Here is a 27,515-nt window from a genome sequence, read left to right on the forward strand (position 1 = left end):
GCCCATGCCCTTGGTTCCCTTAGAATAGCTGAGAGTGCTGGCAGTACCAACAACTTCTGGCCAGAAACCATACTTTGTAATTTGTGGGAGAAAACATAAAATCTTTTAAGAACTCTATTCCTATGGTTGATCTGCCTGAACAACAAAAAACCAGAAATCTGTTGACTCTCTTGGGTCTTCAGAGTTTCATTCTTGTTTGACCTCTACTAGATAACACTGCCGTGGAAAGTCATCATCTCTTGACACCTGCTGGATCATATGCTGCTAGTTTTCCAGAAGATATGCTTCACCAAAATGCACAGGACTGGAGTCAGAACAGAGCAGGTCACTCTTGTGGACCTCACATCTGAAGAAAGTACCTTAGTCCCCAGTGATGTCAGTTTTTCCTCTTGACTGGTTGGCTCATCAGGACACAGCAGTTAAGTAAGAGACAACAGAGGCTGCAGATGTTTTGGCTTGTGTCTGTGTTGTGTGCATGTCCCATCTTTATATTGCAAGATAGAGTAGCTGGTGGGAGGGGAATACAGAGGAGGCTTTCAAGGGAAACTATACTATAACCTTCTCTCTGAGAGAATTTTTAGTCACTACAGGGACTAAAAATTTCTGAAATTTGCAGGCCACAGCAGTGAGCTGTTGCATGTTTTTCACTGGGATCTCTCTGGAGGTCACACAAAAGGTTTGTGTAAATCCCTGCTGTCAGCTCTTTGCTTCTGAAACTCTCATTTCCTCCTTCTTTCACATACACTCATGTTCCTTTAATCATAGAACTTCCTGCTTCTTTTTTAAGCAAAAGCTGACAATAGAAGTTTTTATCTTTTGTTGAGGCATGAAGTTTTTAAAAAGGAGAAACAACAATTTACTGTACTTGCGACACACACTCAGCAAATAATAATTAGCACAGCTCCCCTCAAATGTCCAAATATATAGTCCTTCATTTGTCCACAATTTTAAGCAACTGTTGCCTTAATCTGTACCTATTTAGTAATGTCTTGTAAACATCTGCCCCAGTTAAAATGGTACTCCTTTCTGGAATTGAGATGCTGGAACAAATTATGACACAAATGTAGCCTTTGTTGGTTTGTTTGTTTTAAACAAATGTTAATAATTTTGGATGCCTAAAGATGTTCTAAGGATAGAAGAAGCTCTTTATGCCTGCCTGATTTAGGCTAACACTGACTTATTCTTCCGAACCCATATGGAACTTGCAGCTACCAGAGTATGGATAATGGCTTGATATGGCGCCTTTCACACCAACCAGCATCTAAACTAGCCTGCAGCAACATTAAAGTCAGTAGTTATATATGACTCCATCACACTATCCCATTAAATTCTTGCAGGAGCCAAATGAGCCACCTGCAGTTTCTGCAGCTATAATTTCTGTACAAGCAAAGTAAATCACCTACATATGTTCTGTCTTGTCATCCTTTTTCTTGTTTTTCTGCAACTTCAGTGCATTCTACTCTGTTGATGTGCTTTAGCAATTTAACGCCAAATAATGAATTTAAGGTTACAAACTTGACAGTCAAACAATAAAATCCAGATTTTGTGAGCAGATAACTTTCTCTTATTAAAGGTAAGATAAGGTGACAGGTATCATCAAAAAATGTTCCCAGCAGGGGCCTTATGATAATAGACCAGCATTAAGGACTGCCTTCATTTCAGTTCCAGCCAGGTTACATATTGCAAGTATCTGTGACTGGAAGTGGCTATTTAAATTGTTATTTGATTGAGGTTTTTAGGTACTATTGGAACATCAGCAAGACGAAGATGCCAGTGCATCCCACAGATATGCCAGAAGCTCTTGGGGGATATTTTTGTATTAAAAAGTCTTGATTTATTTTCCATCCTAGCAGGAAGCAACCTTTTCTGACCAGATGACTATGTTATGTAATCAGGTCTTACTTGACTATCTCCACTGTTTGAAAAAAGCAGCATATTTTCTTCATCAGAGAAACCTTGCTTGCACTAAACCCTGCCTTTATGAACTCCATCACGAACCGCAAAAAACCCTGAAGGTTTTCTGAGGCTTATCCAGATTATTTCACTATGCTCACATTTGTATTGCCTCTCAGTTTGATGGATGTTTGCACTCACAGCTCTTAAAGGTATGTCAGACATCCTACTGCAAGTCTTGAAAATGTCATGGCTTTATCCTATCTGGCTCTACATATTATCCTCTTAACAGTCCATCTCTTTCCATTTTTAATAAGTATCTTAGTTTTTCCTTCTCTCAAATGAGCATAATGTCTATTAACAACTTGCTTGACAAGTTTCCTGTATAGAATGCCCTTCAAAGAATCTAGAATTATTCCTTACATACTAATTATATTGCTATTTGGCCAATTGCAAGGTTCACTGCTCCTCTGTATCTGTCTGTTACCTCAGTTTCTAACCACTGAAACCACTATTTGAGATTTCTTACCAAAATCACTAGACACAATTGGTGTATCAGGCCATTAAATACTAAACAGCGATCATATTTCAGGTTTTGTTTGTTTTGCAATGAGATTTTTTTGTGATATGCCCTAAGAGAAAACTGCAAGTAATGAGCTGGGAAGATGCACATGTACCACTATTACCATCAAGAATCTATTGCTTCATGAGCTCAAATTCTCAGTCAGTGGCTGACTCTTCAAGCTACTCAGCTCATCTTAACTAGCACATGGAAGAAATGCTCTATAAGTCAACTGTTGCTTTGGCAATTCCAAATTTTTGACATTGCAAGATATTTCACTATCTACACACCCCACAACATCCAAAGCATCAGATGTTGGAAACATGGAAAAAAAGACTGTATACAGGAGGAAAAAGAACTATATACAGTAGTGTTATTCGTATTCGCTCATCTTGTAACAGCTTGTAAAAAAAATGTGAGAAAACAGAACTTGAAACTTCTTACAGTTAGTTAAAGAGTCAACCTTTGGCCACCCCCTTCCCCTCCACCCCCCGCTACTTCAAGAGAAGTAGGAGGAACCAAATTGTAGCAAGAAGACTTTTTTTCCTGTGGACCATCTTGATTTGACTGACTTGCAAATAATGGAAACTCACTGTCTCATTAGTAACAGAGGAACAGACAGATACAAAAGGTAATTATCATATTCTGCTTTTAGCTAGAAAATGAAAAATGTATTTATATCTCCTTTGTAGACAAGCAGTCTAGTGTGAAATGTTAACAAAAGGAAAAGTGTTATGGAAGAGTGCTAGACAGCGACAGAAAGAAGTAGACACCTGGTCGAGCCTAGGACCAATGTCTGTTGTCAGAACATCTTTGTCAGTCATTTTATTCCTAATCAAAAGAGAAATGTCATGAAATTTTCCTAAAATCTCTTTGGTTCTGAAATGGTACGTAAGAAAAGTCAGGGACAGGGAGCTAGTACAAGCTTCTCCAGAAGCCCTATTTGAATCATCTCTGTTCTCTCTCCAAGAGGAGTTTCATCATCTTTCAGCATCTACAGCCCCAATGCTTTTCTAAGACCATGGAAATATATGATACAATTAGACAGAAGGAAAAATCCATTTATACTAAAGTCTTGTACATAATGAAGCACTTAGAGAATTGCTTTAGGTTATGCTGAAAAGGCCTACTTTGAGGCACTGAATTTTTGCAGCCTCATCTTTGTCTAGATGAAAGGAACATTTTCTGGCAGCTGTATGAGCAAATGAGTACCCAGTGATCCACCCTAATTTAGGTTATGTAAAACTTAGTGGGTGCAAGCCACATATGTCTTCCAAAGGCAATGCCTGGGTTGCGCTCCTGATGGTTGGCCTGGCTGCCAGCGTTCTTCTCCCTCCCACACACCTGTTCCTGTAAAGCTCTGTTGAAGAAAAACTACTTCACACCATATAAATACTGTGCAATGATCTAAGGTGCCTCAAGCAATCATGGCAATAATCCAGCTGTAGTCAAAATGTATTCTTTTAATTTCAGGCACTTTTCTGGTGTCATCAACACCAAAATTTTGTCTGCAAATACGGTGCACTGCTTGAAGTGGAAAAAACATGAACACAGTATTTTGTAATAGATGAGAGACTAGTTAAGGGCTGTGTTCCACAGAGGAACTCTAAGCAGATGCTATGAGAACCAGTTGCTTGTTCAGGGAAGAGCAGTGGCATGCAGAGACACCTAAACAAGCTCTGACCAGCCCAGCACCACAATCAGCAGCAATGTAGACACGTAACCTGAGCTATGCTATGGGGCTGGGTGTTGGGGAGCAGCAAGGGCCAGCATTGCTCTGAAAGAGGACAGTGAGCCAGGAGCTGAGGGTGACAGGCAGGCAGGCAGGCAAGGGGCCAACTTACTGACAGGGGCCATGTCCCACAATACCCAAAAAAGACAGGCAAGGCAGGTTAACAGTTCAGGTCACTAACCAAGGCTGAGCTCAAGCCAGAAACCATGGTCAGGATCGACAAGGGTATGTGGCCAGATGCAAGTGTGGTTGCAACATGGCTCAGGCCAGGACCAAGCACAACAGACTCAGGTTAAATGCATCTCTGAAAAGATGGTGGCAGCTTGAGAAGCACCTGGTTTCTTCCAGCTTTTTAGTGAGTGGCTGCAAGGCCAGAAGACATTGAGTCCCAAAGCTACTGGAGGCCTGAAGTGCCTCAAAACTAGTTGTCTGCATTATCTAATTAAGTAGCCAAATCTCCAGGAGAAGAGGGGAATGCATTTAGGGCACTGACACTATTCCACTTGACTTGGCTAAGAAGCAGTATACTCGGCCCTGTTGACATACCAAGCTGTTTTATTACAGTGGAGTTGCAGCACCTACTGTGGTCAACTTGAAGTAAAAAAAACTGGATTCAGCTCCTTGCTCTGCTGAATGGTAGACTAAGATCCCAAAGGAGAAAAAGCACCAGCTATGTTGTCTTCTCTGCTATGCATAGATTACTGTCCTTCATTCAGAGTCCTACTAGCTGCAGTTTTGTAACTTAGCCCTAAGTGATAACAACTCTTATCAGATTATTATGTTTGAAAAAAAATCAAATTGGTTGACTGGTGATGCTATACTGCAGTCTCCGCTACCCAGTGCAGGCAGTGCTTCTACTCCAGCATATCAGGCAAGAAGTGGTGGGTACAAGGTACCTGCAGAGGAGGTACCTGGTAAGGACACAACATGTTTTAGTCGGACTGAGAACATTTGAGTTGGGAGGGAGGAATAGCTGTCAGTAAAGGACAAGGTTCCAGTGGCTGCATTTCCCATTTCATATTGTTTCAGCAGAGCATTGTCTGACATACTAAGTACACGTTACAGGCCTTCTGGAGCAATCTATCAGGCAACCAGTAAGACAGCTTGACGTGACTTAGAAGATCTGAACTTCAGCAATCAGTGAAAACTGAAATATTTGATGCAAGTCATTACACATCTTTGTGACTCAATTTTCACTCTAAACAAGGGAATTCGTGGCTTTATGAAAGTGCTTTGACCTTCCCACGATAGGCACTGTATCATCATTCTGAGATTCTGTATTAAGTAACTATCTCTGGAAATAGACAATAGGGCAAAATACAGCAGTATATCAAAGAGCCAGAAGCACAGGGAGTTCCAGGTAACCTATCACAAACTACCACTTGCACTAACTAGTTTGAAGGAAATCGAAGCAGAAGCAGGTGACCACAGCACACCACATCAGGTCCTCCAGCTACGCAATGCTGTTCACTGCTATGGTTTCAGAGGAGCTGCCTTTTTCTTGTTACACATGCCAACATTAGTTCTTTCCACATTTCAGGCTAACCTTTCTCTAGACTGCTTGCACCCAGGTCATTCACTAGCACGTTCACACTGCACCCCTTGCTGCCTTTGCCATGCACCTTTGGAAGCCTAGGTTGCACATACCAGTGAACTCCTTCCTTCCTTCTTCACTGGTTTTTCTTTTCTTCAAAGACTAAGCATCACTGCTGGGGATTTTTATCTGGAGAAATGATATGGAGAAAATGTTGATTATTTCAATTTCGATCTTCCAGGAGTGGTTCACTTGCGATTTCTGCTGAGGGATCCAGTGTATGGATTTGGAAGCTTTTTTTTTCTAAATATTCTCTGAATCCAAAATTACTGCTCAAACAGAAGATGGTATGTGATGACAATTCCTGGCACTCAGACAATAGGAGATCTAATCTTACACATTCTTCAAGATGCTTAGCTAATAGTATAGTTGGAGTATCAAGTATCTGGGACTAGCTCTGGGCTCTATTACTTCTTTTTCATACTTCTGGGGGGAAAAGCCCCGAGCTTTTCCAAAGTTGGGAACTGGGTAAGTGATATTACTTTCCTCCAAAATCTAGTCCAAAGCCTTTTATAGAGAATTTCTGGAATACCAGAAGGAAGTGCACTTAGACGAGAACTAGAGTCTCTGTTCTCAGAATGCACAAATGTGGTAAATAGATAACAAACAACTTTACGCTTTTGTGACTATACAGAATTAACTGTTTCACTGTACCAGGGTGCTGAATTTTCTGTGGGTACAAACGAATTTTCCATCTGTACATATAAAATTAACAACCACTGCAGACGGCTTTCTTTCAGGGAAAGTTTTGTCTTACACAATTCTGAACTGTCACCCCACCAACTGTGCTTTTGTTTTTAAATGTCAAAAAATGTACAAACATAGATGTAGGCATGGATTATTATTTTTTTTATTGCTCTTGTTAAGAAGTCAATGTATGAATTATGACACTATGCTGTGAAAATGCAACATTACTGAGAGCTCTAACAGTATGAGGTCCATTATGACAAGATTTTAAACATGAAGCGTAAGCTTCACTATGGATTTCCAAATAATAAAACAAGCTTAAGGGTTAAGTGGATTAATAATAACTGATTGATGTGAAATTTCAATACTAAGTGAATACAACGTGGGTTTGCAAGAACCAAACATATAAAAATCATGTCCTGGGTCAATCGTCACCATAACAAAACACTGATGCCTATTAAACTGTGCTTGGGGACTGAACAAAACTTGACACTATTCTTAATTCTGAAGCAAACCTAAACAACTGGGTATTCATAGATATCATTGCACAGTGGTGCTTTAACTGGCTTGCAAACTACTTTCATTGTATTAAGGAAAGTGAGAATTGTTTTTTTATATATGTAATCTTACTTGAAAGATGCATTGCAAAAAAGAATGGTGTCCCAATCAGAACTGCAATATCGTTTATAAAACATTTTAAGCATATGTGGCACAGCATGAAGCTCTTGAAATGCCTCCACTTCTTCAGAAAAAGTCTTAAAGAACATTTCTCAGAGGATGGGTGGGCACAGAGTACCAAATAAAGGGAAAATGACAATGAGCATTAGTTTCCCAGCAAAAAGATGTCTTACATCACACAGCAGATCAGAAATAAATAAGATGAAACTTGAAGAGTATGAATATAAATCCTCAGATGATGCTAGAAGAGTCGCAGGCTTCATCAAATCAATGGCAATATATTTTGTTAAGAATAATGCAGTTATTATATACAGTATGTTTATCAGATAATGCCAACCAACAATACACTAAATTAATGGCTGTTAAACAAAAAATATACTAAACCAACATACTTATAAAAACAGATGGCGAACCCCTAATTATGCATAGTTACATATGATAAAAGTCCAGCTCCCTGGAGTCCAATGGGTTGACACCTTCAAGCATAAGGAAGCAGTTTTCTGAAGCACAAACATAATTAACAGAACCCAGTCAAGATGTAGGGGAATTACACTGTCAAAAATCTTAAGTCCAATCACAAAACTCTCTGTAAATGTTTCCACTGCATAGCTGCAATGGGACAGTCATCTATGCAAAGGTTTTACACTGTCATATTTCTTCAAAGGACCTTCTAAAGGATGTGCTATTTAACACAGTGGTGATCCAGACAAAACCAAAAAATGTGACAAACTCAGAGCACTTAGGTTCAGAAGCACTTACTGAAGAATCCATAGCCTATTTACAGTGTATTGTGTATGACTGTAAACTATTAAGTTTCTCCTGCTTATTATTTATTACGTGGCATCTTACTCTTCATAGTATTTCTACATACTAAGAAGAAAAGAGTTTTCTCCCCAAGAAACAAGCTTCTCTGATATGGGAGCCACCATGTCTCTATCTTGCTTTGCTACAGTAAGGCATGTACAACGAACATGACAATGTCAAATCCCCGTGGATCATGACAAAAAGACTCTGTTCTTCCCTTTGTTTCTCGCTCAGCTTCTCTGCTCCATTCCAACTGTGCATGTCAGTCAGCATCCATATGTTCTTGTCTAGTAAGTAGAGGATTCCCATCTGTATCACCAATCTTTTTTTGCATCTCTTCCACTGCTTTCAGCAAAGCTGCTCGCTCCTGCTCAAGAGTGAGAATGGTCTGCTTCAGTTTGCCTTCACTGGTCAATAAGACCTCTACTGTAGCTTCAAGGTTTTGGATTTTCCCATTAGCCACCTTTTAAAGTCAAAAGATAGAAGGAGGGAGAGGAAAGACAGGATGGGGGGAAAAAAAAGTAAATTCATTAATGACTGAAACCATCTTTAAACTTTTTTTTGAGATACATGAATACATATAAAATACTTAAGATATTACAAAAAATTGCAAAGTTAAATGCAAGTATGAATGTTATTAAATCCGTGCACTTAAGAGTACAACTACGATTTTGTCTAGAACAAGAAACTTCCCTGTCTCAACTTGATTGCTTTGGTTAGTTCACAATTAAACTCAGAATATAATGTAAAGTAATGAAATTAGAAAGCCACCAAGTCTGCAAATTTTATACCAAAGAACTGCAGGTTAAGATAAGCTTCTGTGTGGGTAAGTTGAGAGACATTTTTGGCCAGTCACAGTTGTTGCTTTGCAAAGCAAACTCAGCTTGTTAGCTGCATCCTCATTTCATCTCGACATTGAGTCCAATGAATTTGGAGGCAAAGAGGAAGGAGAGGATTAAGAGCTATCTTGAAAAATTCCAAAAATGCTCCTCCAAAAGGCTGCACGTATTGGCATTCTACTTCACGGGGAAACAAAGTGTTAGATTCTTCAAACTCATCATGTGAGATCTGTAGCTCAGATACTTCGACAACATCAAATATCTGTTTGGATGTTTCAGCACTGGATAACAGTTGGTGACAAGAGTACTGGATGGTCTTGGCTTTCAGGGAAGTATTTGCCTTTCTGATGAGCTCACTGCCCTTTATGGTGGGTTAAAAAGTTCAGCCTTTGTGGGCAAAACATTGACAAACCCACATTATCTGGTGATGCATTGTAATTGTAATAAAAAGTATGTCTTTACAGACAATGTATCCTATCTCTAATGTATCTCTAAATTGTGACACTGGAATTAGTTTTTCCATTTTTGATAGACTACTATCCCTGCTGTAAAATAAAGCAGTGACTGAAAATGTAAAAATGAAGTTGAAAAAGCACTTGGTGTCTTTTTAGTTATCTTCTACAGCTATGTTTTTTATTTCAAGAGAAGAGATAGTGTGATGAATCAAGTTTTCACTAACTACAAGCATATGCTCTATCCATCCCCCTCTCAGAATTTCTTCTGCATTAAACTTTAAGGGCTAAACTAAATAAAACTTGAAAGTGGCTACACTTTGAAGTCACTAGACCAAACACTGTGGTGTAGAACAGTCTCTTCTGAAAAGGTGTATAAATTAGAATGATAATTAAATATGAAATATAAATTGTACCTGCAATTCTTCCAGAAGATCAAAATTTTGTTTGCGCAAGCTACTGTTTGCCTTTTCTAATTTATCCAGTCTCTGATTGTCATTTAAAGATGAATCTATAAGCTCATCCTGAAGCACATGATATTCAACTTCATAAGCTTGCAACTGTTTGGCAATATCCATTTCAAACACCTGTTGTATATAAAAATATTATTAGATGCTGCGCAGATCAAAACCATAGCTCTTTCAATGCTTTAAAATCTATGGGTCTAGATCTAGACTTAAATATCTAATGACTGCATACAAATAAAAGGCCTTACTTTTTGGCATTCACGTTTCCTGCTCTGGAAATGGCAAGACTGGCAGTAGGGTGCAATACATTGGCATTAGATCTACTTAACTTTGCCACTGATTTGTTGCCTGATTTCAGCAAAACTACTTACATGAAAGCTTTCAAGAAGTGTAGACTTTGTAGGATATTCCCCTTTTCAAATTTAATGCATCTCAGGTTGGCATAAACCTTCCTAGACATACTTGAAATTAGTTGTCACTTTCGAAAATGTGTGGCCCAAACCCATGTGCCCACGTAAAAGTGTAAGGCTAAGCAGAATAAAAGCTTTAAATGAAAAACAGTAAAATTTGCTTGGCTTTATTTATAATTCTACAGTACCTTTACAGACTGACAGAAAATGAAATAATCTATCCTTACACTAATGCACTTAACGGAAACATTATATAATGTCCAAGTAGATTTCCATCATTGTTAACTACGAATCACTGAAATGAATGCTCAGTCTTATACATGAATATCATTACTCCAATGTCCCTGAAGTATTTATCTCCTCTAAAAGCAGTGAAGAAGATGGTAAATTAAAAGGAAAAGTGTGCCAATCACAGGACACAGAAGAAATAAAAGCTGATTTAAAGATGCATCTGAAAAATAGCACAAGAAGAGAAGTTCATGGGATATTCTTTATTTTTAAACTTCTTGTACTTTATTCCTTTTATAAATGAGTCAAATGTCAAATCCTATCTAAAATACTTGTTGAAATAACAAGAACAATATCCTATTTTATTTATCTGTGCTGTCTACAAAACTGTAACTGTTGGTTAAAGAAAACATCAGTTTATGAAATGTTTCACATGGTACATGTGCTAAAAAACCCCTATCTCACAGTTGTATAACAGCAGAAACAGAGAGCTTTTAAGTATAGATGTATTTCAGCCTTCTGTAGAATAGATGAATAGATAGATAAATATTCTGTAGAATAAGCTCAAATTTTGAGTTTGATTACACATATGGAACTTTCATTTTCTGTAGATCTGAGCATCTCTGGAGAAGACACTTTGTTGAAATTTCAATAAAACAAGCAGTGCAATTCAGCAGGGCAGAATGCTAGTTCCTCTCATGACCTCTGCCACTTCTAGCCTCTGTGCTCCTGAGGAAGGAGGAAAATCCCTGCTGTCATAACCAGAGTATCAAATCTGAAAGGGGGGAAACATGAGGCAAATCAAAAGTTTGACTTGAAACTAGCTAACTGAAGGCATGTTAAGGCATGTGAACCAAAGACCATGCTACAGAAGGTGTGACAACACTTAAGGTTTTTAAACAAGCAAGCCTTAACTGCAACCATTTGTGATTTTTTCAAATTCCACAGTTATTGTTTGGAGTATCCTGCTATCTTAGCAATATTGCATCATTCTTCTTGTCTGCTGTTAAAAAAAAAAATTATCAAGGATTCCCAGTTTTTGCTGTCTAGAGTCACTGCTCATTGCAAGAGCCTGCACTGCCCCCTGTGCTCCTGGCAGAATGACGTTTTTACATACTGAAGCAGCACCATAAAAGCCAGTATAGACAAAGTCAATGGAGGGAGGCTTCTAATTTCATTAAGTAAGGTCAACGCTTAAGAGGCTCTTGTAAGTCAATTTTTGCTTCTGAAATGAGACTTGGAGGGCAAGATTCTTTGGTGAAAAAAAATTAAATGAATTTTCATTAAAGGCTTCATAAAGTGACCATAACCAACATGTAGATATATGAATAGTAAGCTACTATACAAGTCATCTGCTACCAAAGGTTTTCAACATCTTTGGAACTACAATAACAGAATTCTCAGCTAGAAGTAGCACACTGTTGGAGTTTTCTGTCAAGGAAAAGAGCATTCCTTTGCATACCCTCTCATATGTTCAGAATATTTCATACCTGACTAATGGTCTTTTCCATCTGTACCAAACCCAAGTTGGGGAGAGTACTTTTAATAAAATCAACAATAGTTTCTAGGTTCTCATGCTGCAGAATCAAGGGCTTGTGACTTCCCAAAAGGCTTAGAGCCACTTTAAATATAGCCTCTGATCCCTGAAGAAAGAGCATATCTGCAAAAAAAAAAAAAAAAAAAAAAAAGATTCTATCAAGCAATCACATCTTTTGACAAGAATATTAAAACAATAAAATATCCAAGGACAACTACTTCTCATAGGAGCAACCTAGAGGTTAGATATACTGTGCCAGACACATGCTTTTAGCTATGGCTTTAGAAGTTTTATAGGATCAAGATTATTACTGCGAATAGCACACTTGACTATCACAATCATTTACTAATTTGTTCACTTAGTTTTCACAAAAAAAAAATCCAGTTCAAATTTAAGCTAAGTACACAATAAACCAGGCAGTCGAGTTTGTCAGTGTTGCCACTTTCTGTGCATGTAAGTTTAGTCGGCTTTTTTGATGTTCATGAGAATACAAATTTGAATAGAAAACTAATCCCAATGCTCTTTAAAAATCCTAATACAACAGGTATAACCTAAACCTGAAGACACAACTGAAGATCTGAAATTCTGTTCTTTTCTCATCTGGTGGAGAGAGTTGCAAAACCTCAGCTAATACAACACTGAGCACATGAGGCTAAATGTACACTGTCCAGCAGCATCAGGTTTCATATGCATGTGTTTATTTTTAGTATGTGTCTCAATCACTTCTGTGAATATTCTAATGATATATTAATAAGTACCCTGAAATCTTAGTAATACAGCTCAAGTGTAAATATTGCAGGTGGCCCTGCAATGACAGCATCTGGCATACATTCAAGCACACTGAAACCACAGTATATAGTGACCTTTCAATGCAACACCCTTTCTTTCCTTGTCCTTTACAAAGTGCCTATGTATTTATAAAGAAACAGAAGTCTGCAATGAAAGTATCAGACAAGAAAGCCATCTTCACAAAACCAATCTGTATAAACAGCATTGCTCTGCATTTGACTTCCCTGCTACTGTAACTCAGAATCTGTTTTACTGAGGGACTTGCTATAGGCAGAAGCATCTAACATATGAAACACTACTGATGGAGGTGAAAAAGGAAGAGAAGATACTCTGGGTTTTTACCTAAATGTGTACTTATTTTGAAAGGGCTTCTCTTTTATTCTTTCCCTGCTTTGTATTTGAAGCTGTGAATGAAGCCACAATCACATACAAAGTAGCACAATGGTACCAAAAAACAGTGTCTTATTAAAAAAAAAACAGGAATAAAGAAAGAGAAAAAAAACCACCACAAAGTAAGGTAAACAACTACTAAAAAAACTACAGGTATCTCTGATGTAGTGAAGAACCTATGAAAACACTGGCTAACTGCCTTTCTTAGTAAATGCAAACTCTTTCCAAATTTGTATCACAATGAAATTCCCGCCTTGTGCTCTTTTGCTTGTAATGTTGAAGCCATAACTCATTTCACTCTCTTTCTCTCCAAGAAAGAAAAGCACAAGTAATAACTAACCATAAATCTTGCACTTTGCTGCTGTTTGTCCTAAAAGTAGTGTAACATTTTTCAACTCTATGCTGACTTGAATGTGAACTCCAAAGGCAGGAATGATTAAAAGTGGTAACAGAGCAGGCATCTGCTTCAATTCTCAATTGAGACTCAAAACTATGGGGAAAATGGTTCAGAGTGAAAGCTCTATATTAGGACAGGGAAAGCTGAAGAGCAGCTAGGAAACACAAAATGAAAAAAAGGAGAGCTGAAAATAATGTGTATTTATGATTCAGCACCTGCCCCATAATGATATGCAGATTAACTCAAGGTGACCTAGAAGTTGTTAATTAATGTCTGTATGAGCTGAGATGGTAGCATACATCTGAAATCCCTCTCTCATTTAAAACAGCAAGTACTTAACAAAGACCTGTTTGTTATCCACTCCCCCCACTTCCTGTTAAGTGGGCTTCCTGCCAACAACAATACAGTGAAGGTACCCAAATTAATGTCAGCATGACTGGCAGCCTACGAGATTAAAAAAAATTAAGTTTTATATACAAACTTGAAATAAAATAAACACTATTCTATCAAGTCTCCCTTATTAATAAGTAAGCAGGGGTACTAAGAACACATATTTCTTAACACCATATTTTCATCAGATCCTGCTCAGAAGAAATGTTGAAAGTTTGGACAGATAATTAAAAAGTTAAAAGGAGCTTTGGCATTTGACTCACGAAACAGTCTAACGCACTTCTTTTACATATTGCCTGTACGGTGCCTGCAAAAAGCACATTCTGTGGAAATCTAAAGGAAGTGGTCTGTAACAACTGTATTATTAAATAGCAGTGGGTTAGCTTCAGATACCAAGGGTTCAGAGACACCACGCTAGAAAGTGGCAGTGCAATCTCACAGTCTTAGTAACTGATAAATCAGTTACTTCAGCATCAACATTCTTACATCCTAAGGGTCTAAAAAGTGAGCAGTGAAAACATATGTATATTTCTGCAAAAGTGTACAAACACATAGGTCAGAAATGACTGGATCCTAACTTGCCGTACTGCTAATGACAGTCACTAGCAAAGTGACACCTTTAGTCTTTTTTAGGTTTAAAGTTATGTTTCAGAGTCTTTAGTATAGGTGAAGATGAGATTTTATTTTCTAATGTAAGGAAGTATCCAATGTTCTCAACCTATATAGCTCTAGTAATCACTGTTTTAAGGAAATTACTAAACACTTTGAAACATTAAAAATTGCAAGTGTTGGTCATGCTGAAATTTCTCTCTAAAAAAACATCTGAGGTTTTTAAGAGACAACACCTTGATCTAAAATCAGATGTGTGAAGATCATGTATCTATGCCTTCTATTCTAATGCAAACTCTTTGTTTTCTAAAGCCCTACAATCCTCCAGTGACAGGTAAAGTACTAATCTGTGTATTAAGGCAGAAATCCAAATATACTGGATATACAAGGCACTTTTATAACCTCACTGCAGTCAGTTGTCCAATTCAAAGACTCTTCTTACCATGTACAATACTATGAATGATTAAGAATAATTGAGAGATAAACTGCTTATAAACTCAGTGGATAACACTCACATACAGCACTTTGTTTAATTCCTACAGATTATTAATGTCAGCTAGATACTTGTTGAGGTACATTAGCCTACTTCGAACTCTTCCAGGAAAAAGAAACCCCACTGTTTTCCCTGGAGTTCAGATGCTAATCACAGGACATATAGTTCTGCTTAGATATATACATCATCCTTTTCACTGTGATTTTTTCTAGCACTACTTTTAGCATGCTCTTAAACAGAAACAAGACGGGATTCTTGTTGGTTCTTCTTGGGCTCTATATTAATTATTTGTGGTAGATAAGACTATGCTTTTTTTAAGTCAGGAAAGTGTCAATATTAATACCTTAAGAAATAATTTCTTCATCGCATCTCTAAAATGAGGCTGACTAAGGAAAATGAAAACAGCTTCTCATCAGACAAGAGGAATTGGAGAGAAAGCTCTAATCTGCCCTTTTCATCATGGACAATCCAGTACCACATAATGAAGTTGAAAACCAAACAACTGAAAAGGAAATAAAGCATCTTCTCAAACATCAAACAATCTATGAAATATACACTCATAAGGTAGCATCAAGGTAAATTCTTAATTGGAATTTAATTTAAAAAGACAACTTCTGTCGATTTTAAAAATAGGTAACAGAAGTGACTTTAGAGTCTAAACCCCATATGCTTCTAAATATTTTTGGAAAGTGAGATAATCAGACTAAAATTGTAAGGACAAGAAATACTAGTTTAAAAGTCTTAAGTTTCTGCAGAGTAAACCCATTAAACTGCAAGGGATTTCTCTATGTGTGTTTTAAAACATAACCCTAAAAAATTTCTGCTGACACTGTTGAACACAATGACAATGGAGTAAATGGATATATTTCTCAGATGATGGCTTTGTCATATCTCCTTTTAGCTTGAAAGTAACTAATGGTTGGTGTTGAAGTGCCATTGTCATAACAAAACTCTTGCCTTCACGGCATCAAATTTTCTATCCTCTCTACAAGTGGTTACAGGGTGGGGAAAGTTAACAATGATGAAAAAACAAGACAGGGACTGTTCTTTGCTTTCCTTCTCTCTCTACCAGTTTACTGAAATACTGCACACTCCATAGGATGACCCCTGTTGTCTTCCTTCTGTTCACAGTAAGCAAAATGTGTCTCCTGGGTGTCTGAAACAGGTTGGATAATAATGCTATTCCTAATAACAAGATTCCAAATATAAGACTTCAAAAAGAACAGATAGAAGTTTTATGAAGAATTACCAAACACTCTGGATACAAATCCAAGGGGAAACTGGGAGGCAAACATGGTGAGGAACCACGGAGCAGCATAGAGGCTGGGGCCAATCTCATGTTCTTCTAGGTGGCTATAGAGGTCTCGATGGTAGTCATGAAGAAGTCGAGACAGTTGGTACATCTGGATCTGCATGGAATAAGAACAAAGAGACTAAAGTGTTTTAACACTCATAGTAGCAAAGTCCACGTTTCATACTTATTAAAAAGAGAGAAAGATATTTGACAATTGATGTTTGGACAGAATTGTGTGAAGACAAGAAATACTCAGAAGCTACCTAAAAGACACAGGATGGGTCACCTGTGAGTCAGGCTCATTTGCAGGGTCATTTGAAGCTCATACAACACAACAGAATTCTTCCTATTCATGGTTTCCATAGTTTCCCAAGAAATCTTTTGATCTGAAACTAGTGCATTTAAAATGATATATTCTTTTCCCAGATTATCCTTCCCTATTTTTGAGAAGTCAATTTAAGTTCGAGTTCAGGTTTTGACAATGCTATCTATATTGCATTATTATGATCTAACATTAGCATCCTCTACTCAAAAAAACCTGAATTCATACCTGTAAAATTGTCATGTCAGGACGATATTGTTTTCTCAGGCCCATGTCAAACATGAGAAACTTTAGCATTTTAAAAGCATCTTCTTCACTCATATGAAGTAGTAGAACTCCTGCTACAAAACTAAGACCCTGGCAATATCCTACTTCCTGGTCCAGAAGCGAATAGGCCTTCAAAATATTGTAGAGTGACAGCTGCCCAGCTCCCAGCTGTGCTGAGAAGTACGGATGTGTTGGAAATGTGCGCCCTGTGAAAACAGATGAAGTTAGTGATTTAAACTAAAAAATAAACAACAAACCCCCCAAAACCCTGCCATGTTATCAAATTAAACGGTCCTTCAAAAATATAGATTCTTTAGAAAAGCAGATTCTGAGCCAACCCCCAGGAAAGCTGTAAGAAAGTTAACAATACGAAAAAATTGACTCTCATACTCTGCCACTGTTTTGTTACAGTCATTGCAAAATTAATTTTGAAATTGTCAGGGGGATAGTGACAATCTCTTTTTGGAACAGCTGAATATCTGGTTCTTAAGACTGGCCCTGATCAGTTTGTTAAAGGGCTTGCCAGTAATAGTGGGAGACTTGATTCAGTGGTTTGATGAGTCACCCAGTTTTATTTTCTTGATTAAAAAGTGTTAGCTTTTAAACAACTTTTAGAATCCAGACACAGAACATCTGAGCTACCTCTGGGGACAGAGCGGACACCTGGACAATGGGGTAGAGCGCACCCTCAGCAAGTTTGCAGATCACACAAAACTGGGAGAAGTGACAGATACACTGCTGCCATTCAGAGAGCAGCAGGCTGAAGAAATGAGCTGACAGGAACTTTAGAAAGTTCAGCAAAGGTAAGTGCAAAAATCCTGCCCCTGGGGAGGAACAATGCCATGCACTGGTATTTGCTGGAAGCTGTCCATCTGGAAAGCAGTTTTGCAGAAAAGGACCTGAGGGTCCTGCTGGTCGCCAAGTTGAACATGAGTCAGCAATCTGCCATTGCAGCAAAGAAGGCTAATGGTATCCTGGGGTGTGTTAGGAGTGTTGCCAGCAGGAGGCAGGTGATCCTTCCCCTCTACTCAGCGCTGGTCAGACAACATCTGGAATGCTGTGTCCAGTTCTGGGCTTCCCAGGACAAGAGAGATATGGCTATACTGGAGAGAGTCCAGCAAAAGGCCACAAAGGTGATGAAGGAACTGAAGCATTTCAAGAAGAAAGGTTGAGAAAACTGGGACTGTTCAGCCTGAAGAAGAAAAGACTTAGGGGGATGTTACCAGTGTGTGCAAACACCCAGTGGGAGGAAATGAGGAAGGAACTAGGCTCTTCCCAGTAGTGTTCTCTGACAGAACGAGACGCAATGGGTACAAATTGAAATACAAGAAATTCCACCTATCATTTAAAAAAACTTTTTTCTTATTGTAAGAGTGGCCAGACAGTGGCACAGGCTACCCAAAGAGATTGTGGAATCTCCATCTATGCACATATTCAAAGTCTGAGCAAACATGATCCTGGGCAGCCTGAGCAAACCTTGCTGTAAGAAGAGCTCCCTTCCAACCTCAACCACTCTGTGATTCTGTGAACAAAGACATTAAGGACTTCACCTTTGCAGACATATTTTTTTTCCCAAACACTTTTCCAAATGGGAATTTTTCACTTTTAGGAAAAATTCTCCACCCATCAGACTTTCTCTGTGAAACACCTCAACAGAGAAGAAATTTGAATACCTCTTTTGTTCTAGTATTAAGTGGAGCTTGTTTTTTGTTTGCCCACTTGTTAAATATCACCCCACCTCTTAGCTCCTGGAATGCTGCTGTGCTGCCAGATAATATCAGAGCTCCTGTTTCAAGAAGACTAAGCCCGGGGCAGAGTCCTTCTGCCATCCTGTAGCTGCTCTAACCTGTCACATGGGACATGGCATTCAGTTCTGAGTAGGAGTCCCTGACCAGGGTGTCAGAGTTGAATGTTACAGAAGAAATATTTCTGGCTTTCAAATGAGAAGCAGCTTATGCTACTACAACACAGTCAAAAGGTAGACCTGCACTGCCTCACTCATGCAGCAAGGCTCCTTTCATGTAAGTCACTTTTTTAAGTGACAGGCTGAGCAAAAATAAAAATGCAAAGAAGTTCTAAAAACGAGTAAACAGAGGAGAAGCAGAACTGATTTGTTTCTGAGTGCCCTGGCGCTAACTTAACTAAGAATTTTAGCTTTTATTTTGAAGCAAAGACCTCTGTTTTTGCTGAAAAGAGACTCTACCTATTACTTTATTTTTCAAAATGTAATAAAACAAAATATAATTTTCTACTGTGTTTGGCCAATACCCAATGATGGATGGTTTCCTATACTGATAGCATCTAGAAGTCAGTTTACCCTACCTTATTGAGAGCTGAAATCATTTACTGAACATGACTTCAGGACCTGAAATTCCCAGCGACTGCAGTGGTTGTGCAGGTGGGCTCACAAAATAAATACATACAAAACTCTTCAGAGAGTTGTGGCTTTTTTCCTTGTCCATGTAATGAAATAATACCATGACATGTAAACTGAGCCAGGAAAGCAGCTGCTGTACCTTACCTCTGCATCCAGATGCACAGTGCTGGCCTCATTTTCAGGAAGCACTATTTATAGCTGAAGATGCATCAGTTCAACTAAGTGTGAGCAATACTATTACAGCTTAGGCTCATATTGTGTTAGCAAGACTTCTTTAACCTAATTTGGGAAAGTTTTTCAAACATTAGAACCATATGTTGCAAGAACATAGGTTTTTATTTCAAGGTAGAAGTGTATGCTTTCAAAAGGATTCTTAAAGGTTTAAGAGATAGCCTGAAGGAACAGAACAGGTCAGAACATGCAAATTCCTTCTAGCTGCCTATGTAGTTATGCTGTCTGTTACCACACAGCACAGCTCTATTTCAATGTGAATCACTAGGAAGTCTTCAGATTCTTAATTTCATCTTGCTGTAATGACAAGGCCCAATCCCTCCCTCAATAAATGGGCTGGCAACCAGCACCTTTGCAAAAACATCTTGTATGAAAACCACCGTGAAGTTACCAATTTGCCAACACACACGGCCATTTGTTTCTACAGGAAGAGCATACGGCTAAGATAGGAACGTATCTGTGTGCAGAACCAGGAAGAAAATATGAACAGCTTGCTGAGCCAGTGAGCCACAGTTTGCTGTATGAGACAACCAAGCTCAGACAGATTGTGCTCCCTACTGTCCAGGAGTTATCCACCCTCCTCCCCTCTGCTGAACGTGTTCAAGACCAGCACAGAACTGTTCACCTCTTACTGAACCATTTCAGTGCAACAGAATCCCAACCTTCACTGGCAGGGTTCTCAACACCTGGTATGCTGGACCAATAGGTACTTGCTAGTAAGTGATCTCTGGTTGCATGTAAATGCCTCTCTCAAAAACAAAAGACTGTATCTGGCACTCTTCAATCCAGGGGAATTCCTAGAATTGGTATGAAAAGTCTGAAAGGCACAATTTACCTATGCACAACTGCCTTTTCCCAGCTGGTATTAAGGCTCCTTTTGGAGTGTTACTTTCCCAGCACCAAGTCGAAACCTGGCAAGCCTGTAAAGCAGGGGAAAGTGAAGGTGGCATTGACCTCCATCCCTTCCACCTCAGCGCATGTCAGCTTCTGCAGACACACACCTGTTCTATCAGATTCCTGTCTTCTATGCATTGCCTTGATATTTTGACTCACTTTACCAAGGATTGCAAAAAAGGAGAAAATACTTGCTTTACTGTATAAATATTAGGTCACCATCTAAACCTGACAAATCTTCTAACAGTTCAGTACGCACTGAAAACAGTTTGCACATGGAACTTTTTAAAAATGGGTACTCCCAGACAGCCCTGGGTATCGGTGATCCCTCAACAGGCAAGAAAGGGGAATGAATTTGAGCAATGAAAATTCTCAAATACTTTTTGAGTAGTTATAAAAGGCAGAATCATGAGGTGTCCCTCATGACTATGTACTACTGCTTTACAGACAAAAATGTAAAAGAAAATAATGCAATAGGTATTAATCATTCAGATCAGGTCAAGTACAGCTTTCCCCATAAATTTTTATCATTCTATCACATGACATTTGGCTACTTGCATTGCATGACTTCCCTTGATGGAGTTTTTCATGTCAAGTTAATTCAATCAAACTTTGTGATTACAGACTTAAATTGTCCCCCACAACTTCTCGGACCCAAACTGCAAACAGTTCTAACATGCTCTGGAAGACATTCTTTATTTTTTGCCCTTATTAGGGAAGAGTATAATGAACACTGAGTTCAGTGTGGGATTATCTCACACACAAGAGGTGGGATCCTCTTGGACAAACATCATCTCCTGGTTTCTCATTTACACCAGATGAAAAGCAGTTCTTACCAACCATCTGTTATTAAATGGTGAAAAGCTTTTTGTGTGTTACCTTGTTTTATTTAATTATCTTCCAGAGACCATAAACCCCTTGTTTTAATTTCAGACCATTACTGCACTTACCTAGGTCAATAAGTATTGCATGCTGTTGGGAAGTTAGTTGTTTTAGGAGTTCTTTATAAGGTGTGTCCTTTGGTTGTTGCTTACTTGGAAACTGATGTTTAAGATGGTATTGCTCTGCTAGAAACTTCCATATCTCCCCACGATGGTGACGTGGTACTCCTGATGGAAGAAAGTAATTAAACCAGTAATTTGTACTCCTACTGAGGGTTCAGCTATAGCTGAGCTAACAGGATTGAGGAACTGAAGATCTGTATATGCTAGATAGGCAAGCAGATCCCTATCTGATATCTCCAGTGAACCATAGAAGCAGATCAAACTACAGTGCTTACACTTCCTCAACCACTAAAAGACATCAGCACCTTAACAGGAGAGATTTAAGGCAGAAACACAGGGAGCTGCCTAAGTCTGAGAAGTACTAGAAGAGGTAATACTTGTATCTGAACTGCAATACTTGTATCTGAAAAGTTTAAGCTTATCTCCCATTTTTCTATGTAAAGTACACAATAAAACATTGCAATAGAACTAACTCTCACTAACAGAGCACTGACTCTGTTGTTAGGAGTAAGTTTTAGGAAGGTGGGATGCACACATACCAGAAGTATAAACAGGTATAAATGAGATGTGAAGTAGAGCCTACAATACAAGGCACATAATCAGATAGCAAGTATTGTATTTCTAGTTTTGCTATTGGTTTGCTGAATGACTGGTACACATAAAAATGTTTCAAAGCTTGAATTTATTTCTCTATAAAAAGGGATGATGCTACTTTCACACAGGTAATGGTAGTCTTCATTTTTATCTATATGTAAAGCTCTGAGAGTACAATTAATTCAGCACAAGGACTGGCTCTATTAAATCATCTACACAAGAAATCAATACACTGTTCTTCAGGATGGTATGCTGTCTAATCCATGAGGTACTAGAACCAGCTATTGCAGGTTGAAGCAATTTATGGGTTGAAGTTTTTTGGACTGCTTTTTTCTTTTAGTATACATGTAACATATGGAGGACAAAAACAACAGGAGAAATCAAAACTCACACAAGCATACAACTTATACGGAAAGATAACAAAACATATTAGGATTTGATATTGCTAGAAATTTAGACTTACCTAGTCATCTTAAATGGACAGCTTGGTTTAACTTGCTTGTATAATTACATATAGTCAGGTGCAATATTTAAAATATTAAACTTCTGATAGTGGTTAACTCTTGACACTTCCTTTACAAGTTGGAAAGCTTTGTATAGAACTATAAAAAGCTCCTTGGAGTAGCCATCTTTACCACTGGCTACATACAGCACTCAGCATGGTCCTTTGGGACTAACCATGGCACAAATAACATTGAGCAATAACCCAACTTCTTAGAACATTTAAAGAATATCCTTAGGTTATATTACTTTTGATGCAGTGGAGAGAGGTGCTGTTGCTCAGCCCTGCAGTTGTGAGGAAGACTGTAAGTGGCATTTCCAGGTAAAATGTGTTGTTAGACTCAGAGAAGAGGCAGTTCTGCAGCGATATCCATGTATACTGTTTGTATGCAGACATGGTACCCAGGCTGGAACAGAGAATTCCCAGATAATAGTGCAGAGGGCTTCCTCAGTTATTTACACAGTAATTTCTTTGGCATTTATCCAGGCTTTTTTTCTTTACTTATAACTTGTTATTTATAAAATCAGATCGCAACAATTGTAATGCACTGAGGTACTGTACAACTCTCCTGTAAGGACAAACGTTATTAAAAAATGAATTAGCTCCAGTAATACAACTGCAGCCATGATGGTACTGAACGTTGTTACTTGTTTAGGCAGCAGCCCAAGGAACAGCTCTAGTGAGAACCTGGTTATAAGGAGTGGTCACCCTATTCCTTTTCGAATACAATTTACATGCATTTCAACAACTCAGAATAACAAACCGTGCTTACCTTGTGCAACAGCAGAGTGTATTTTTTCCACATCAAATTTAATCTTTGACCTTCCAGGTGTACTCAACATTTTTTCCCAAATCAAAGTTACATCTTTTAAGCATGGTGTGATTTCTTCATAGTCAAGTTTCAGACGTCTGTTCTGCAAATTGTTTTCTGAAGCTAGGAAGTGATATCATGAATGTAGCAGTCAATATTATTTACTATTTGTAAAATGGATTAATTTAACTTACAACTTCCTATGAATATGGTAAAGCTTTTAAGTTTTGTTTCTGTGGGGGCATTTTAGTATTATAATGACATGGAAAAATGGTTTATTAATGGTACTCATGTAAAAACTAAATAATAAAGCATCTTTTGTGACAGTGGATGAATTTGTGGAGGTCGTAAGACTGAAAAAATAGGAGAAAAAAAGTGTAGTTCAGATGAGATAGAAATATGTCAGTCATCTATTCTTAAAAGGATGAAATGCTGAAAGAAAATGTTATAAGGAAACCAAGATGAAGCTACAAAGAGAGCACTAAGGAGTGACATAAACTGGGGATATTTATGAAGAATTTAACAAAACAAGTATTTCAACTTTTAACTAGGTTGTAACATGGCTGAGGACTCAATGCACCTAGTTCCAGGACAAGAGCAGCTCTCTACTTGCAAAAATGAGTAGAACAAAAGTTCAAAAGACATTAAAGTCTGAAAAGGTTCTACAGTATTAAACAAAAATTAAGAAGTATTTCTCCTACAAATAACTTGATTTGAAACTATGTTTATGAAATAGTGTATCATGAAGTGACCATGTTTTTTTGATTCATTTACTTTTTTGTTGTGATGATGCATTACTGTAATGCTGACAAGATGCTTTTATTTTGAGGACATTCTTGACATACATCATAAGCCTGCTGCTACTTTTGATGATTCCACAGTATGAACTCACAAAATCACACTCCTATGCATTTCAGTCTTGAGACAATGTATGTCAAAATGATATTGTATTATCTTTTGTTAATTTAACTCTCTACTGTTTGTATATTCAATTTCTTTAAATAAATTTACGAAATAGTTAAAGATCACCTGAAATTTACACTGCCCATAATGACATTATCAACACGCTAAATGCAACTTGTTCTAAGATCTGTATCTGCAACTGAGGTTTTTTAGACTATTGAATCCTGAGAGTCATGAAAGGTTACCTTGTCCTGTACTCCCACTGGCTAAACAAGCTTCTAGATTTTAAAAGCTGAAAAAGAACTGTTTATATTTGGGAAGTGTACGTCCTCATCCTGTCATTGCTTTCGCATGCAAATGACTTCATTTAGTGAGGTTATTCACGTGAGTTATGAGGTTACCTAAGTGTTTGCAAGATCTGGACCTCATAGTCCAAGCACTCACAGTTTTGTCATCACTGTGTGTCCACACTGAAAGCGATTCTGTCTATCTAAGCTATTTGTCAACTTCTTCACATTTTTGTCAGGTCAAATACAACACATTCATAAATCAGAATATTAAAAAACCCTTAAAACACAGGTGGTATTGTATGAAGATAATTAAAAATGGTATTTAAATTTCAGCTTATATGAAAACAAAGAGAAATCTTTCAATGTTTCATTTTTTGCAAACAAATGTTTTCTGGTGCTTGGTACCTTTTCAATCTTTTCTGCTTTATTCAGTCTTCTTATGCTATATGCAAAAATGTGACAGTGGGAGTGAGATGCGAGGACTGAGATGAGAATATGCCTCTATCAACAACCTTATTTAGGTTATGACACTACCCAATTCCCAATATCACACATAAGCCCTATCGGTAAAGACACTGTGCTTGCTGCAGCACAGTCATCTGTTGTTTTCAAGTATTGTCTCACCATCTGAGATCTACATGCAGCAGCTACTTAGGACAACTTCCTCACTCCATAGTGCATACAGCACAGCCTGGGTCTTCAGTCCTGCCAACACCTCCCTCATTCATTCATTAACTACCTTTTAGACATGCTCATCTTTACGTATCTGTGATGGTTTTGCAATTTTTTCTTTTGGGCAGACAAATCCGGAGCATTTAGTTAAACTTGTTAAAATGTGTACGGATATTAACGGCCTGAAGTTGCCAAAAACTTGACTGCAGGCTCAAGATTCAGACAATTGGAATACAAGAGAAATTAAAAGAAAATCAGGAGTATAAATACACAAAACGGAGCAAATTTATTTCTAAATGCCGTAAAAAAGTTACAGAAGTTCATTTACAGAGCTATTCTAAGCTGAAGGGATTCTATAAATCATTGCTCTTGGTACCTCTTCTCCAGAGGGTCTTGGCATCTGAGCCAAGGACACTGTATATTTGGTATTCACTGCCATATTTTATTTTACTGGATTAACCAGTACACTTGCTGGGAACACCTGTGGAGTTCTTAGGAAACTCAGGTGTCAGGTGTTCCTCACATACCAGGGTGGAACTAAGAGAGCTATAGTGCTGGGAGCAAATAGTCTACAGGTGGGCTAAGTGATTTGGCAGGCCATATCCAGTGTCCAAGAGGTGTGTTCTCTTTCCAATCAGGAGTCTTAGTCTAAGTTTAAAGAAGGATTTCACATTTGGTGTACTGACCTTGTCACACAGCTGGGCTCTCTCTCTACACAGTTATTCTTGGAAGACAATCCTTCCTCAAGTTTACACAAAATTAAAGAAGTATTGCCATTTTCATGTCAGGTACCTCCCCTTTCGAGGGTCCGGATGCCTACTACCTTCCTGACATAAAATCAGCCAGATAAACATTTCTGTCTTCATCATGCATATCTTCAAAGGAGAAGCTCTCAAGGGCAATCACTTATGATTCTGCATGCAGCTGCTCTTTATGTGTAAAAACTGCCACCAAAATAGATTCGTTGCAGCTAATTCATCCACAGAAAAACTGTGGTTAGGAACAACTGCAAATTACAGTTTCTCAAGTGCCTTCTTATCACCCTTCGGACTGATCTAAGTGGGTACTACTGCAGGCACCCATAATTTCAAGTCCACAATCAGCTCCTTAAGAACTTCCATTCAGCCTCAAGACTGGCTAAACACAACATTACAATGACCAATACTTAGACAAGGACCTATGGATGTGAATGTAGAAAATAATTCAGTTCATGATAGAGATAGTGCTGAATTCCTTGTGAGAGCTTCTAGACACCAGCCTAAAAAAGCTCAGCCATGGTAAAAATAAAAGAGGAACCCCCAAGATCAAGTAAACAAATAATATGGTGAAGTGATAAAAAAATAAGTGCCAATTTTCATCTACATTAATGAGTGTTGAGGGAGATATTGCTGACTTGATTAACCTACATGTTCTTAAAATGTCTCATTAAGGCTTGGTGCAGTCCACTACAAAGGCCATACAGCAAACCAAAAGGTGAATTTCTTTTGCAGTAGAGTGTAATCAAGAACTTCACCAACCTTGTAACTTCTGGTTTTCCTTCTCCATTCTGAGGAGCAGTATCTGCTGGATAATTGCTTTCTTCCACAGCTCACGTAGCTCATGAGGTGTCCGTTTCCTTTCTTCTTTCACTGGCCCAAAGGGGCCATCTTCACACACTGGTTCCAACGGAGATCTGGGTGGAAGTTCTCCCAATTCACAGTAATCTTTAAAAAAGAGAAGTTGTTGTGAACTACTTCGATGTCATGAACAGGTGAATGAATGGACACAATTTGAAAGACTGTATATACATATATATACACACACACACACATATATAAGAGGTAGCAGTACCAAGCAAGGGATCCCAAATGACAGTTTCAAGCAGATTTACAAGCTGCTTCTGAATAAGAATCATATTGGCCAAAGCCTAGAACAATTTTTTCTATAACCTGATAAAACCATTGTACCACACACCAAGACCACAGCTTGCTAATTACAGCTTTACACAGAGAACTAAAAAAATGCAAGTTTGAGAAATTACAAAAACATAACCTATAGCTGAAACTTGGCATGACTCAAATAGCAGATAAATCTGCACCAATAATCCCTGAAGTGTGTTTAACAAAGAAAACACACACCCTTAGCTGCACAAACACACCACCACCTAAGGCCATACAATGGGACGATTACCAGTTCTTAAAGTAAATAGGCGGAAAGGGACACAGGCATTTAAGATATGTTTGTCTTAAAAAAACTTTGTGTTTTTAACCATATCATAACCTTCTGCACTTTTTCCTTTGCCTTCAGCTGGTCTACCAAAAAACGTATCTTTTTGTCAAGCATGCAAGGTAATTCTAAAAAGACTGAAAACACTACAAAAGAAAGTGAACATTAAATAAATCTCAGGCAAATTGAAAAATCATT

At 38.1% G+C, this 27,515-nt stretch overlaps 1 protein-coding gene across 9 annotated transcripts in view; it reads right to left on the reverse strand.

Annotated features, from left to right (window-relative positions):
* Nucleotides 1-6,609: 6,609 nt before the first annotated feature.
* Nucleotides 6,610-27,515, reverse strand: part of TBC1D1 (TBC1 domain family member 1) — a 103,609-nt gene continuing 82,703 nt past the window's right edge. For 8 of the 9 annotated variants that reach the window (XM_064653055.1, XM_064653051.1, XM_064653054.1 and 5 more), the window contains 8 exons: nt 26,630-26,815; nt 23,209-23,370; nt 21,287-21,445; nt 16,796-17,040; nt 16,201-16,360; nt 11,837-12,006; nt 9,658-9,828; nt 6,610-8,413 (listed from right to left, as the gene is read on the reverse strand). In XM_064653055.1, the coding sequence (XP_064509125.1) occupies nt 8,213-8,413; nt 9,658-9,828; nt 11,837-12,006; nt 16,201-16,360; nt 16,796-17,040; nt 21,287-21,445; nt 23,209-23,370; nt 26,630-26,815 (1,454 nt within the window). In that variant the 3' untranslated portion in view covers nt 6,610-8,212. Of the gene's footprint in view, nt 8,414-9,657; nt 9,829-10,594; nt 11,122-11,836; nt 12,007-16,200; nt 16,361-16,795; nt 17,041-21,286; nt 21,446-23,208; nt 23,371-26,629; nt 26,816-27,515 lie in introns of those variants that run through there. The other variant, XM_064653056.1, reaches the window with a different exon arrangement.

This window comes from Pseudopipra pipra, chromosome 4 (assembly GCF_036250125.1).
Source record: "Pseudopipra pipra isolate bDixPip1 chromosome 4, bDixPip1.hap1, whole genome shotgun sequence".
Classification (NCBI taxonomy): domain Eukaryota; kingdom Metazoa; phylum Chordata; class Aves; order Passeriformes; family Pipridae; genus Pseudopipra; species Pseudopipra pipra.